This window comes from Prorops nasuta, unplaced genomic scaffold (genome assembly GCF_024137725.1).
Source record: "Prorops nasuta isolate Cenicafe-Biocafe unplaced genomic scaffold, Cenicafe_Pnas_1.2 PNAS00009, whole genome shotgun sequence".
Classification (NCBI taxonomy): Eukaryota; Metazoa; Arthropoda; class Insecta; order Hymenoptera; family Bethylidae; genus Prorops; species Prorops nasuta.
The window spans coordinates 6,258,775-6,272,964 of NW_027116806.1; the positions used below are offsets into that span (position 1 = coordinate 6,258,775).

General features: G+C 46.1%; 1 protein-coding gene across 5 annotated transcripts in view; it reads left to right on the forward strand.

Annotated features, from left to right (window-relative positions):
• The first annotated feature begins 5,997 nt into the window (after positions 1-5,997).
• The window catches only part of cut (homeobox protein, cut), a 111,291-nt gene continuing 103,098 nt past the window's right edge, over positions 5,998-14,190 (forward strand). For 4 of the 5 annotated variants that reach the window (XM_066731671.1, XM_066731674.1, XM_066731675.1 and 1 more), the window contains exons 1-2: positions 5,998-6,362; positions 12,258-13,897. In XM_066731671.1, the coding sequence (XP_066587768.1) occupies positions 13,790-13,897 (108 nt within the window). In that variant the 5' untranslated portion in view covers positions 5,998-6,362; positions 12,258-13,789. The remainder of the gene's footprint in view (positions 6,363-12,257; positions 13,898-14,190) is intronic. The other variant, XM_066731672.1, reaches the window with a different exon arrangement.

Below are 14,190 nucleotides of genomic sequence, written 5' to 3' on the forward strand. Positions count from 1 at the left end.
TAATCCGAATCTCTTTGAAAACCCCCGTGGCTGGATTGACAGATAGCTTCGAGTGTTCCCAGGATCGCCGCTAACCTAGTCGCCTTCGCCTTCGTCACCTTCGTTTTCGTCTTCGTCTTCACTTCCATCCTCCTCTATACATGCATGTGTATATATATACACCCATCAGCACCAACGCTTCCTCCTCTTCAGCTTCCTCTTCCGGTCTCGACAGATTGCTGCACAGGAAATCATCGAGGATTCACCCTCTGTCGAATCTCTCCTTTAATCCAATATCTCTGCAACCTGTACATGTATAAGCGCCACCTTTCTCCTCTTTCACCTTCGAATTTCCCAGTAAAATCTTACAACCTTCTGGTTTTTATTTAAAACAGATTTATTATGGCATTAAATTGACGTGGAGAGAAGAGCGAACGCGGTTGTTCCTGAAAAGAAGAGGAATACAAGCCTTCTGATTCGGTAGTTCGCATTAGCATAATTCAGTTATAGCGTGTGTCTGGAAGCAAGTGCTCCGGAAAGCGTATGCTATATGTGTATATATATTTATAAAGAGAAAAGCTCTCGAACGTGAGAAAAAGGGCGCTGTCGTGGTGTGGATGCGTTTCACCAGATGTTTTAGCATATCGAAATTACGATATAATCGAGAGCATATCAAAATGAGGCCCGGACGAGCTTCGTAAATTATACTTATAATACGATCGCGTCCGTTGCGAGGATGTCATTGTTTGAAACCAGTTCGCGTTCGAGCCACTTTGCATATTTCTCCCTCTCTCCCCTTGAGATCGTAATTATTGACTAGCGCCCATTGATTATTAAACAGGTCGTAATATGCACTTCGGCTTCGATCATTCTTCTCGTATGTATCTCTTCCAAATTTAAATTCTTGCCACTCCATTTCCATATATAGCCTGTGCATGTGCCAGTTATCTTCCGATTTTTCCTTATTCGCTTTTGATCGTTGTCAAGATAAAGGAAAACCGTTATAAATTTCCCTCGTCATATTATTTCTTCAGGAAAACGATAACTACAATCGCAAGCAAAGAAGTTGAATTATTAAATTTGCAAAGCAGGGAAAATCGAACTTTGACGGATGCTCGCTGGTATTTTAACGATGTAGATGTATGGAAATATAATTCTCTCTTGCTATTACTAAAATTGAACCAATTCTATAATATTCAGCTTCATAATAGAAATTTATTTGATATGAAAATACGATATATTTGAGATTAGGGAGAGGTTTAAGTGGACATCGGCACGTTTATAATGGCTGAAAAGTGTTGAAAGTGGAAGAAAGGGTGGTAAAGGGGGAGGGGAGGGGGAGGGGGGAGTCATAGGATATTCGTAAGCTAGCGAGCTAGTTGTTCAGCTTGGGACTCGGGTAGCACAAGTGCAGAAGCGCGCGATCGTTTTGCAATGTTACTGAAATAATTGCACGAAAACGGTTTCCACGAGAGTAGCGGCGATGGTCGCTGCTAGAGATAGATGCTGAAATTCCTCTTTGCTCTGAATTAATCTCAGCCGGAATGTGACTCCCACACCCGACTACCCCATTGGCCCCGTGCACGACGGTATGGCAGACTTTCATCACGAATGGCTTTTCTAGGAGGGATGCAATTGTTGGCGTAGATCCTCTCGACAACGTAATACACTTTTTCATTTTTACTTACACCGTCATATTTCTCCTCTATTCCCATTATGCATTGATAGATCATTCTCTCGCATTCTCTATCACTATCATCGTACCGAGCTCTAAAACTTTAATTGTTCGTGCTCTTATTATTTTTCTTTGTGTAAGAGTTCTTAATGCCACCTGTGCAATACCTTCAGTGTACCTTAAGCAACGTGTTTTTACTATTTATTAGCTTACACGTTTTCAATTTCACCGTGTCATAACGTTACAAATTTTTCCAAACGCGTATATAAAAATAATTATTATAAGCCAATAACGCGTAATGTAATAATGATGAAGAATCTCAAGGAAAGTCGATTGTGCTTTTATGTGCTGGTCCATGGAAGAGATACGCATCGAGCTCGAGTAACAATCGGGTCTATTTTTATTAATAGCAAGCTGTATTCCCGTGGTAGAAGTTCCCCTGCATGAACCAGACTAACGAGTCCTGCGAGATGAGGCACCCTTCGAATTATCTCCGGGGCAAAACATTCGATCGATTATTATAAATATTTCAAGGTAGCGGGCCCCACGACCCAAGAAATCAATACGAACAACTGCAATGCTCCAGTCTTATATATTATATATATATATACACATGTAAAAAGTGAGCGTCATCTTAGAAAACGCTTAATTAATCCTTTGAGACGTCTATTGCGAATGCTTCCTGCAATGGCAATTAGACCAAATTACAAGGTTCGCATTGCACAATAATGTAGAACGGAGTTTGCCTGAGAACCTCTACACAGCCTTAATTTTCTTATCATTTACCGTATGACAACAGCCTGTGGTTAGAAGATTTAAGTATGAACTGAAATGGTACACTATAGAGAGAGAGAGAGAGAGAGAGAGTAGAACAGAGACTCCTAGGAAACGTTATTCTGCTGCATTGGGGCAAGCTCATATTCCCCCAGCATTGAATAAAATTCTAGTTTATTTGAACTGAGCTGCAAAGATGCTTCACCGAAACATCAATTACCGAGCTAATCGTACAGCTGCTGAACAACAATCAAACAAGCTGGTAATCCTCCGGTAAAAAATGTGCAGATTTGGTATAAAGAGAGGAAGAAGAAAACAATGTCTCGTAATCTGATAAAATAATTCTAAAACGATAAAATATTTTTCTTTCCGAGGCATGCGAATCAATTGTTGTTTTTATGTACTTGGCTCGATTCGATTGGTAAGACAATGAGAATGAGGAAACAAACAACCTCAGGTACATTGTAAAAAAGAAACAAATCTTGTTTATTTATTGGTGTGTATCTTATCGCATATTCGGGGAATTCTTGGTAACGTTACCGGAAGTTTAAAACAGTGTTGGGATTTAACACGTTTCACCAGCACAGCTTTACCCTGTGTCTGCGTGTTTACCCCCCTCCCCCCTCACGTCCTTCTTTTATTTCAAATCTAATTTCAAGTTGGACCTTGCGTCCAATCATGGCTGTACCGATCAACGTTACATCGTGTTATGAAAAAATAACTATAATAATTACATAAGAAGAGATACACACTGCTGCAGCACGTTCAATAAAGAAACGTCATTGTGATTCTTTGGTTCGAGAGTTACACGTTTATTGGGCGTTGTACATAGTATACATATATACCTACTACGCTGCAACTACCTTGAGTTCCAAGTAATACAAAGTGCTATCGCGCGTAATCCTCTATTCCTTGTATGACTCGGAGCGAGTGTTAAGTGTCGCCACGCACGGCGAAATACGATATCGTGGACGTTCCTGGCCTACATTGCTGCTCATTATGTGATCGAGGGAGTATATATGGTATAATATTGTTAGCCTGTATCGCGCGACAAGACAACGGAAATGAAACGAGAAAGCAACAACGGCCTTTGGTATAGAAACCGATTGTATATTAATATCGGCAAAAATATCGCTGATCGAGCAAGCGTCGCTGTGTGCACACGTACAAACTCACCAGCCAAACCATTTGTAATTCCGTTTTGAACACGCAAACAACGCGAGGCGATTTAACAACACTAAACAAATTGCCTAAAATTATGACGCAATGATTAAACAGAGTTTAATAGTCTTCGATGTGCAGGGTGCACTGTGCATCCTCTTGAATTCGAAGCATTGCTATAGACATTATAATGAATTGTTGCTGACGGATTCTTTTCTCGGTAATATACTTACGGCTATGTAATGCACAACAGATGGTCATTACCCAACGTAAAGAAGCGGGATCTTGTTTCTCGAGATCTTAAGAATTATATTCGCGTGGCATCAAATGGCGAAAATAAGTTTAAAGTAGTTTTAATCCGCCCTCGGGTGCTGTTTCTACATCCTTTGTAATTGTTAAGCGTGTTCTTCCTTCATTTCTTTTATACTCTACTTTACTACAATATACTGTAACGGCGTGTAATAATTGTCATTGCGCGGAACAAAAGGAAAAACGAGAAACGCCAAATTTTATCCATCGGATAGGAGCTCCGTTATCTCGCGTGCGTATACAGAAATTTGTAATATCGATGAAGAGAACCTCATCGCGCAAGGAGCAATTTGTTGACACGGCGAATTAGCGGGGATTAGCCTAAAAGTAAATCAGCTTTTTCCCTGTAATTGCATTTAATAATAATATTGGGAGGGAAAGTTGCGAAAGGCGAATGAAACTTGAAAGAGAGGCATTTTCTTAAAGCCTGAGTTTCGATCGAGCTGCAGACACACAAAGGCACACACTTACACACACGCACACACACACGGACACACGCGTACACACTGCGGTCTCATAATAAGCCGGATATACTTAAACTATGCAACGATTATAAAGCAGATCATAACGCCAGAGCGAAATGAAGACGATCAATATACTGGAGAAGTATTAAATCGTTGAAGGAGAGATTGGAATCTGATGGGGAGGGAGGGTATTGGACCGGACAGAGCGGAGCTAATGGCGAATCGAAAATTTATTTATCACTCTTATGCAAATTTGTCCTCCTAGGCTAATATTTGATCGTCATAAAGAAGCGCAGGGTAATTTTGAATCCAGTATTCTCGTAGTGGAAGAGCTAGGAAAGTGGCTAAACAGGCTTTGGCCAGAGAGCGAAAAACTAGTGAAGATAAGGGTGGAAAAATGTCGAGTCGTGTGACTAGGTTGGACTAGGGTAGAGGGGAGCGCAGGGGGCGACATCGCTAGTGGTAGTACTCGTAGTGGTAGTGGTGATGCCGATGGAAGGGGCCGCGCGGAAGGGGTTAGAACCTGCGCCCAAGTTCACTTTACTCGGCGCATGCTCTTCTCCTCTCCTTATACGGAATAGGAGATACCCCTTTCCTTTGCTTCTCTCTTCTACTCCCTATTCCCACCCTGTCGTCGAGCTTTGACTCCCGATATGATCGGAAAGAAAGCCTTCGGAAGTCCATAAGTACCCACCCTACCCCCACCCTTTTCGATCCAGCCTATTTTCCCGTTCGCTTGAATACGTCGTTTGCACTCAAATCCCAATTGCTCGTTCGCGGCTCCTACACCAAAACCGTAATTGCACTCTATTGTTTTCCACGCGAAACAGGAAATAATTAAGAATCCTCTCTGACTTTGACTCCTCGGTATAAGTTCAACATCCATCGATCGCTCGTGCGAGGGAGTCTCGCCCTATGTATTGGACTCGAACAAAGAATTATATACAGTGTATATATCCATCTCATTGAGTTCGATTTGAAAGTGATCCTTGGCTATTGGTCACTAGCTTAGCTGACTAAAAAAGTAGATTGGTAAAAGGGGTAGAGGGATATACGCTATAAACTATATATATATATATATAATAGGTGACCATATAAAAGAACCCTTCTTTCCGATCAGGCCGTTGAAGTCACCGATACTTCCGATAGCTGATATAGTGGCCCGTGTGCTTTCTCGTGGGTGGAGTAGGAAGGGGTAAAACTGTTGAGCTCGTAGTGGGGGATGAGCACCCTCGCGTTCCGGCGCTGCTGGAGTTTGCGGCTTCCGCCAGGGAGCGTCGCCACCGTACGGCCTGCGCCGCGCCGTCCTTCCACGAGCACGATAAAATATTGTCAAAATTCCAAGCGTCCTGTACCGGCGTGAATCGTCTCGCGTCCGGAATTGCCGAGGATCGATGCTGACCGAGGAAAGTGGCAAAGGTTGTCGTGCAGTTGGACAAAGTTCTCGCTGAGTTTCGCTGGAGAGAGTGGAGGCAGTTTCGGTGGGTCGGAAGGAAGGTGCGTTGGACAATAGTTTAGCCGGGGTGGGAAAGTGCGTGGCTGGAGGGATGACTGCGCGAGGGGGCTGCAGGATTCAGGAACGCTCGGTTCGAGTTAGTCTCGGGCGGAACACAGGCCCAGGAGGATCATTGGCGCGACAGTGAGAGTCGAGACGAGTCGTGCTAGATTGTCGGCTTGACCGTTTTCAGCGTGCTCTGCCTATACCAGTGTGTGTATGTGTGTGTGTTAATATGGAGCGAGAGTGAGGAGAAACGGCAGAGTCCAGCACGCGTTACGGTCAGCGGTCCCGCCTACCGTGACACGCGTGCACGCACACACATGTGTGCGAAGCCTGGACCGTCTCTGCCTTCACCCCCACGGACCCCCGCTGATCGCTCTCCCCCAACCACGACTTCTTCGACGTCTCTGCGGCATCCTCGAGAGCTGTCGCGACGCTCGCTCTTTCGCGATATCGCTACCTCTCTCTCTCTCTCCCTCTTGCTATAACTCTATATCCGAAGGTGATTGTCAACAACGAGATTATCTCGATTATCTCTCTCCACCGTGCCAGATGTCCCTCGCGCGACCCAATGACCTTGAGATGATCCTCGACGAGTAGCACCGACATGAATTTAATTCTCGTGCTCGACGTTTGCCAGAAATTCATCAAAGAAGATTTATCCGTTGTTCGCGAGTCGCCAGCTTGGATCGTGTACGCGATCTTTCATCGCGAGTAACTTAATCTTGTTTCAATGTCGCTTAATACGTTCAGGATTCTTGGCATAATCTGCTACAGACTGTTTCAGCCTGGCGAAATACAAAAAGGAAGCTCGCCGTGTTTTTGTCGCTAGAGTATAGCTGCGACTATTAATAGATCACGCGAACAATCGCTGCCGCGGGCTTCGCTCAGGCGTCTTTTGTTTGAAGTTTTCGCATTTTTTTGTTGCCTTTGAAGCGGTTTGCAGACGGTAGCTTGCCGTCCACGTGTGAGTTTTTGTGAAGTTTGCCGAGAGACGGGTCCAAGGGCGGCGGTGTAGTATCTGTTTTCATCGACGTAATCGTAATCTCGATCGGGATGTGTCGCGTGAACTTATCTCGAACGGTCAAACAACTCGCCTCATGCCAAGAGCGTCCCGGCTCCGTGTCGCGCGGAACTCGAAACTCCACGATAGCACTTCGCTGACTGAGCCAAGATCGCCGGACTATGCCCCAGTGCGAACTCGAGCAACACGGACAAACTCTTTCACACGCTGTGTCGTCTCTCTCGAAATTACAAAAATGCGCCAGTTTTCACGCTACTCGTCTTGGCACTTCCTCAACGTATCCTCCGTACATACCACACGCGGAAGGTATGGCAAATTGGTGCAGTGAAACGAAATTCCAAGAAAAATTGTGATCGAACAAAAATATTGGAGATTTGTCTGGGAAAAAGTGCGGGAATTTTGTTGAATTACCGATGCTCGAAAATTCTAAAATAAAAGAGAAAAACGGTGTCTCTGCAGTCGTTCGTTGCAACGAGAGATTAGAATGATCCATTTGAGAATATGATAAAAACAATAGTGCAGGTTTGCGAAATATTTCGTGACACACTCGGAGAAAAGTGCGAACGATATTTTTGATTTTACGCGGTGTGTAAAGAGGCCGGGGGGGGAGGGGGGACGTTAAGTTGAATCTGATTTGGCATAACGATAAGAGTATGAATAATATATAACGATAACGATAATGCGGTTGGAAATTGAAGGCTTGGTTGAAATTCACCTCGGCTGGGAATTTTAGGCGGATCCGTTGCTATCTTATCCGAGGTAAGAATTCGCTTATAGCAGCGGAGTGATGCTCACGTATTGGATTGGATCGGATCGGCCCTGAGCGCGGCTCTTGAACTTGTCGAGTTCTCCGGGACGACTAGGTGGCAGTGGGAGGTTGGGAGGGGGAGGGTGGCGACGTAGGCAAAGAGAGAAGAAGAGGAAGGAGAGAAGCGTTGCCCCCGCGTCGAAGATATTGTTACAATCGGTCGACTGCAATGGAGGATGTTGGATCGCGAGTCGAGTCGCGGGAGATGGGGACGTTATCGCGACCCCCGAGAGTATATTGAGTAGCGTGCGACCGGTGAACGAAGCGAGTCTCGCTGCTAAGAGCAGCGAAATTCCAAGACGCGTCCCTCCCATTGCTCGGTCACCCAATCATTTCCCCCGCTCTTGTGTACTATATACTCCACTACGCGTGTATATAGCATACTTTGAATAACGCGCTATTTGATCCCCTCTGTATATAAGTATACCTATATATATATATACGAATGAAAGAAACTTTGAGCCACGTCCACGGTTATACGCACATCGAATAATATCGAATTGATCGTTCTGCGGAATTTTCAGTGTGAAGTACGATTCGTGCAAATTGAGCCATGACCGATTCTCTCTGTCACACGAGAGATATATCATATTTACGAGGAAATTTTACGTGGTAAGGAGAGAATCGCTGGAAGCTCGCACTCTAGCTCCGCGGTAGCCGAGCGAGAGAGCGAGTCAGCTATATATCGGCGTGGTAGCTAGAAGCTAGCGCACACTCGAAACTGGAAATGATTTGTCGCGCGTAAGTCGTTCCACGGTACATCGAAATCCGGCTAGGGCGTCGCATATCAGAAGACGCATTAAGTTGTCGCGCTATTACGAGTGCTTGGACTAGCCATAGCCCGCGCGTCCACTATACAAGCAGTAAAGTCGTCTGAACGCCGGCGTGCAAGAGCCGAGGGTGCAACGTCTACGTATACACTTTTGGCCAATGGCCGAGCTTCGCCTCTCGACACGCGTAAGTCGCGCTCCTTCGCGCTGCTGCCTCGCCTCCCTCGCTGCACCCACTACTGCACACAGCCATGCACACTCTTCTCCCCGCGTCTTTCTATAAGCATAAATTCTGCTCCCTCGTAAACCAAGAAAATCTCCATTTTCCAATTAACATCAATCTATTCCTAGACCAAAACTCTCTCCCTCATCCATCCTCCATCTCGCTCGATTAATTTTATCCTTATAAGTAATAAGAGAACCGGTCTATTTTAACAGTCGCCAGCTCGCGAATATTTACGACCACTCGCCGTTATTATTTCCGACACATTTGCTTTGCGCCAGAAATCATTAATCTCCGATATATCTATTTATTATTGCTAGATTTCGCGCGAATAGCTGCCGCTTTGTTGGTCGATGGCATAAACAGCTCGAAGAAATCTGTATTATGTCACAAGGTGTTGGGAAGTATAAGTGGATCTGCGAAATTCTCTCTCTCTCTCTCTCTCTCTCTGACGCGAGTATATCGGGAAGGATTGAAGAAAGAATTGCTTGTTTCGTGTATATATATATATATATATATACACGCGCGGATATACATGCATGTATAGAGGAGGAGCATACACCGTGGCTGGTCGAGTGGTGTGGCGTTGACAAACTAATCCTCGCGTTATACCGGGTGATCGTAAAGCACGGAGCTGACAAGTCGACAGCCGCTGGCCGTTTTCGTTGTTGGCCAACAGAATGCGATAAATATCGCGCTTCTAAGGTTTTGCAAAGTTCGAGAGGGCGGTGCGCGCCCCTCCCCCTTTCCCCTCCTACCCCGTGCCTAAAACGCGTGTCTTCATCTATGCACATCCTCTTTTTTCCTTCACGCCCACTAAGATGCTGCATGCTCGCAATCGGGATTATTATTAGCCGTAAAGATTGTGCACCGACTCCTCTCATTCCCGAATTAACATTAGCCGCAACGTTCTCGTCTCAGGCCTATCTAAATCCCTTTCCATTACCTACCAATGAACGCGCGATAAATTATTACTCTCTAATTTCAAGCCCGTATTACGTCGTTGCCCAAAAATATCCATCCCCGAGTATTTAAGGCCATCTCGCCTTTCGCTCGTATCACTCGACAAACGCTATCTCCGTTCTCCGCTGAATATTACAACCACCTTATATCAAACGTGCATAGCGCACTCGAAAAATTCTTTCGTTTCCTCCTTCGTTTTTATTTAATTCGCCCGCACCAAGCGAAGCACCGCTCCTCCAATGCATTATCGATAAAACAATGCGAGCGTATAAACGCCAACGAGAACGTCCCACTTTTCACGACAAGACTGAAAGACCAGTTGGCAATATTGATAAATATCTCCGTTACGTTCACGCACAAACGCCATCGCCTGTCATTCCTATCAACGATATTATAATCAACTCGACTGGCTACCTGCATGCTTATCGGACTTTCGATTTTGCGTCTTCTTTTACGCGGTAGAACGAAATTAGCGACCTTTGTTTCGGCTACTTTAAAGTCAAATCGAGTCCCGATGAATAAAAGTTGCCCCGATATGGCATGTTTCCATGTAATTAAGCTTACTTTCAACATTTTGTTTCCATCGTTTTTTCTCTCCAATCGACCAATCGATTCTGTATATACGCTATACGTTATCTGTACTGCCGATCGATGAAGAGATAGGATCCGGTCGATCGAACATGGAGCTCTGGTACTATCGACGAATCATCGCGATCTTCGTCATCGTGGGCCCATCGTTACATCTTGACAATATATTGTTTTCTATGTATACGAGTCACACTCGCGTAGACCAGTGGGGGGAAACGAAAGATACAAGAAAAATGTATATTTCGGTAATCGCTAATTGTGTAATCCTGCTTTAACTATTTGCTCTATGATAAAGAAAGCTATTATCGGAGGAAGAGACACTCGTTACCCACGAGCTGTCGACAAATTATCACGCCCCTTTAAGCTGACGTATAATATTTATTATGAAAGCTTCGTGATTTGTCGTTTGTTTGAAGTATAAACAAGCTTGTAACGGGTTTAGGAAAAATTCGTAATTAACGATCGTTTCTGTTATTGCGGATTGAGCAACGATGGAAAAGAGGAAATTACGGAGCGCTGGGAGGGGCGTGGAATAGGGGAGGTCTATATAGGTGTAGAGGAATATGGGATGTTGGTAAATACGCGTTAACTGGTCGGTTAAGTTAACAGTGCGAGGTGTACTTAGCTCGGTAAAATGCAACTCGTATCTGACTAACCCTTTCAGTCGACTATTATCTGCACGCGTGTACTCTTAGCCTATTTTTTTATTTATGACACGCTCGTCTAATGCGCCGAACGGCGGGCGGCGGGCTGCCTGACTCGCGGGGCTATACCTACTAGATGGCCAGCCCCCTCCCGAACCTACCTGATCCAATCCAGTCCGGCCCCTATTAGGTACCCACGGGGCTCGAAACAAAACGCGAATTCAATGTATTCCGCAAATCTCCAATATTTTTTACGGATTTTCTCAATATTGTTCATAGAAGCTCAAAGAGACATCTGGCATTATTTTACTATTTTTTTCTTTTTTTTAATTTTCATACCCATACAGTACACTTGACTAAACGTTGTCTTATAGACATCTTTTAGTCATCCAATTGACTAAAAGACACCTAAAAGTTGTCTTTAAGCCACTAGGTGCTCTATGGGATAGTTATTAATTATATTACGATCGAGTGGTACAAGGTAGCGTACGGCCAGGCATAAGCGCTAAACTGTACAAACCCGCAAGCACAAATTGTGTTGATAGAGAAGTATTAATTAAAGGAGTGAAAAAAAACAAAAGGGGAATACACTTGTTACGAGCCGAGGGCGCCACGTCTTTACTCCTGCCTCTACTCTCGAGCGCTTCGCTGCGGTACCCGATACTTTTCTCCGTTCTTAACTCTGACTCCTGCTCGAATCATCGCGAAAGGGAGAGCGCGCTAATCTGCAGATTGATGCTCGAAAATTATTTAACTTTCCCGTGAGTTTTGCTACAGTTGTCGTTTTTCTCATTGCAACGCTTTCGCTATCGTCCTTTCGCAGATTAACTTTGAACAATCTTCCCATAGCTGTAGCGCATACTTTCTCCTTTTACTATCCCCTTGACAATTTGAAAGATTATATTTTTAGCTTTTGCATCAGAGGACCAATCGATAGATCGAGAGATTGGATTTGGGTAGACAGTTGGGTTTATAGAAGTAGGGGGAGGATCGAGGATGTAGAAGTAGAATAAGAAGCTGAAGAGGAGGAAGAAGATGAAGAGGAGAGAAAAGAAAAAGGAGAAAGACGCGGAGCTCTCGGCAGGGGTTGGAAAAGGGCGGTCGGGGAGTGGAAAATATGAGATCTGCTTGCGAGGGACCACCTAGCGGAGCCAGCCTCCGTTTCTTTCGGCGCGCTCCCGCTCCTGTAGCGGCTTATCCCCACCGTAGGCTACCTCACCGGGATCGGGCGGCTCGTGCTCAAAGTGGGGATAAATGTTGGTGGGTGATTGGTCGATTCGGGGGCCGGCCTACCCCCACCGCCCCCGACACGTACCGCCCCTTCCCCCCACTCGATGGACAGCGCCTCCTACAGGCATTGTATCGTTCGTTCGGTAGCTCTTAGTTTCAGGTTAGGAGCCTGTTAGGAAGGGTCTCGCTCTCTTCTCGAGGTCCGGACCAAAAAGCGAGCGACCTTCGCTGCCGCGCACCGGCTGCAAATCACACGCAACACACGAAACTTCCTTCCAACGTGTCATCTCGTCGATCATCCTCAATCGCACCACCGGACCCTGCTCACCGATCAGCATCGATAAACGTCATCGGTCAAAGGATTACCGATCCGGTTCGTCACGACGAGCGAAGATACCAAAGCAATGGGCGACCTTCAATAAATCTCAAGAAAAAGGAAGGAAAGCAAAACCCAGTGTCGAAGAAGCAGTGTGAACGTTCTAGTGCTAACGTGCTACCAAGTGATATCCTTCTATAGGGGAGGAGCCTCTTAGTCCTGGTCAGAGATACAGTTGTCGTGATTGTGCAAAAAAAAATTGAAAAAATTAAAGAAGAAAATAGAAACGAAAAAAGTCCAAGAGAATCGAGTGAATGTGGTGTGGTGAGAACTGGCTAAATATCGGATAGCCGGAGTGAGATAATAAAAGGCTGGATTTAACGTGTGATGCGGAAGCGGGACAGGTGGTGTTCGCGCTACCGTTACGAGGATCGGAAGAACGAATCGACGAGGATCAAGAGTGGAGTTAGTGGCAGGGGTCGGCGAAGAAAGTCTAGCTTTGGAAAAGGCGTCGATCTCGGAGGAACCGGATCGGCGAGTGGGTGATGTCGCGGTGCAGAGCACGTTTCCGGGAAGCGTGAGAGACTCGCGGGAGTCCAGCGCATCCGGCACATCTCTCTCTCTCTCTCTCTCTCTCCTATATCATACACTCCCACCCTCTCTCTCTCTCTTTCTCTCTCTCTCTCTCCCGCAACCCCTCCCCCTTCTCTCGTAGCGCAAGGCACGCACGTTGCTGCCTCGCGACACGAGAATTTCCAATGACCGACGATCCGAGCCACCGACGACCAATTCACCGAGCGAGAGACGGATGAGGAGAGAAACGGAACGAGAGCAGCAGCGACAGCGACGTTGATGATAGGAGCGAGCTGCGCGCGCCACGTGACAATAGAGGATCCAGGATCGCAGCGCGTCCTGCGAGCACCGGTATCGTCGCATCGCCCTGACGTGCGATCCTCGTCGATATATATATATATATACAGCTGAAAAAGTGCGCAAGAGTGAAAGAAAGTGAAGTACTGCAGTTGGATGAAAATCATAGAAACTGAGAGAAACAGAGTCGAGTTTGGAGTGCGTGCGCGCGTGTGTGTGTGAGAGTGAGAGGGAAAGAGGAGGAGAGGAGAGAGAGAGAGCAGTTTTGGGTCCGCCGGAGAAGCTCGAAGCCGCCAAAGTGGCTTCGTCACTGGGGCTCCAGGGGCCTTCTGCGCCGATCGGAGCCCAATTACTGACCTCTGGGGCTTCGGAGGATGCGCCGGCTGCAACCGTGTACCACGCCAATCTGGTAGCCGGTAGCAACAGCTCCGCCGTGACCAAGGCGCTCCAGCAGCCTCTTCTCGCGAGTCTCAATTCCGCGGCCCTGGCCAGCATGCAGGCCTCCGCGGAGGCCAACTCGCTGGATATACAGGCCATGCAGTCCATGGACTGGCTCTTCAAAAAAGAGCGCATCTACCTGCTCGCCCAATTCTGGCAACAGGTAAGCTTCGCATTTTTTTCTTCTTCTTCTTTCTTCCCCCCCCCCCCCCCCCATTTATTCTCCCTCTCTCTCACCCGTGCATGGACTCATCGATCAACCCAATCGCGTGCGTTCCGAAGACTCTTAATGATATACGTGAATGCACATCCGTCACTCCGAGAGGGTCCCATCCCGGTTTTCTTATACGGCTGCTCCACTTTTCCGTCAAACTCGACCTTCCAAGTGGCTCCCGCGAAGAAATTTTCTTATTGCGCGTTCATATCGAAGCTCGCTCGAATATAGTTATTGGATTT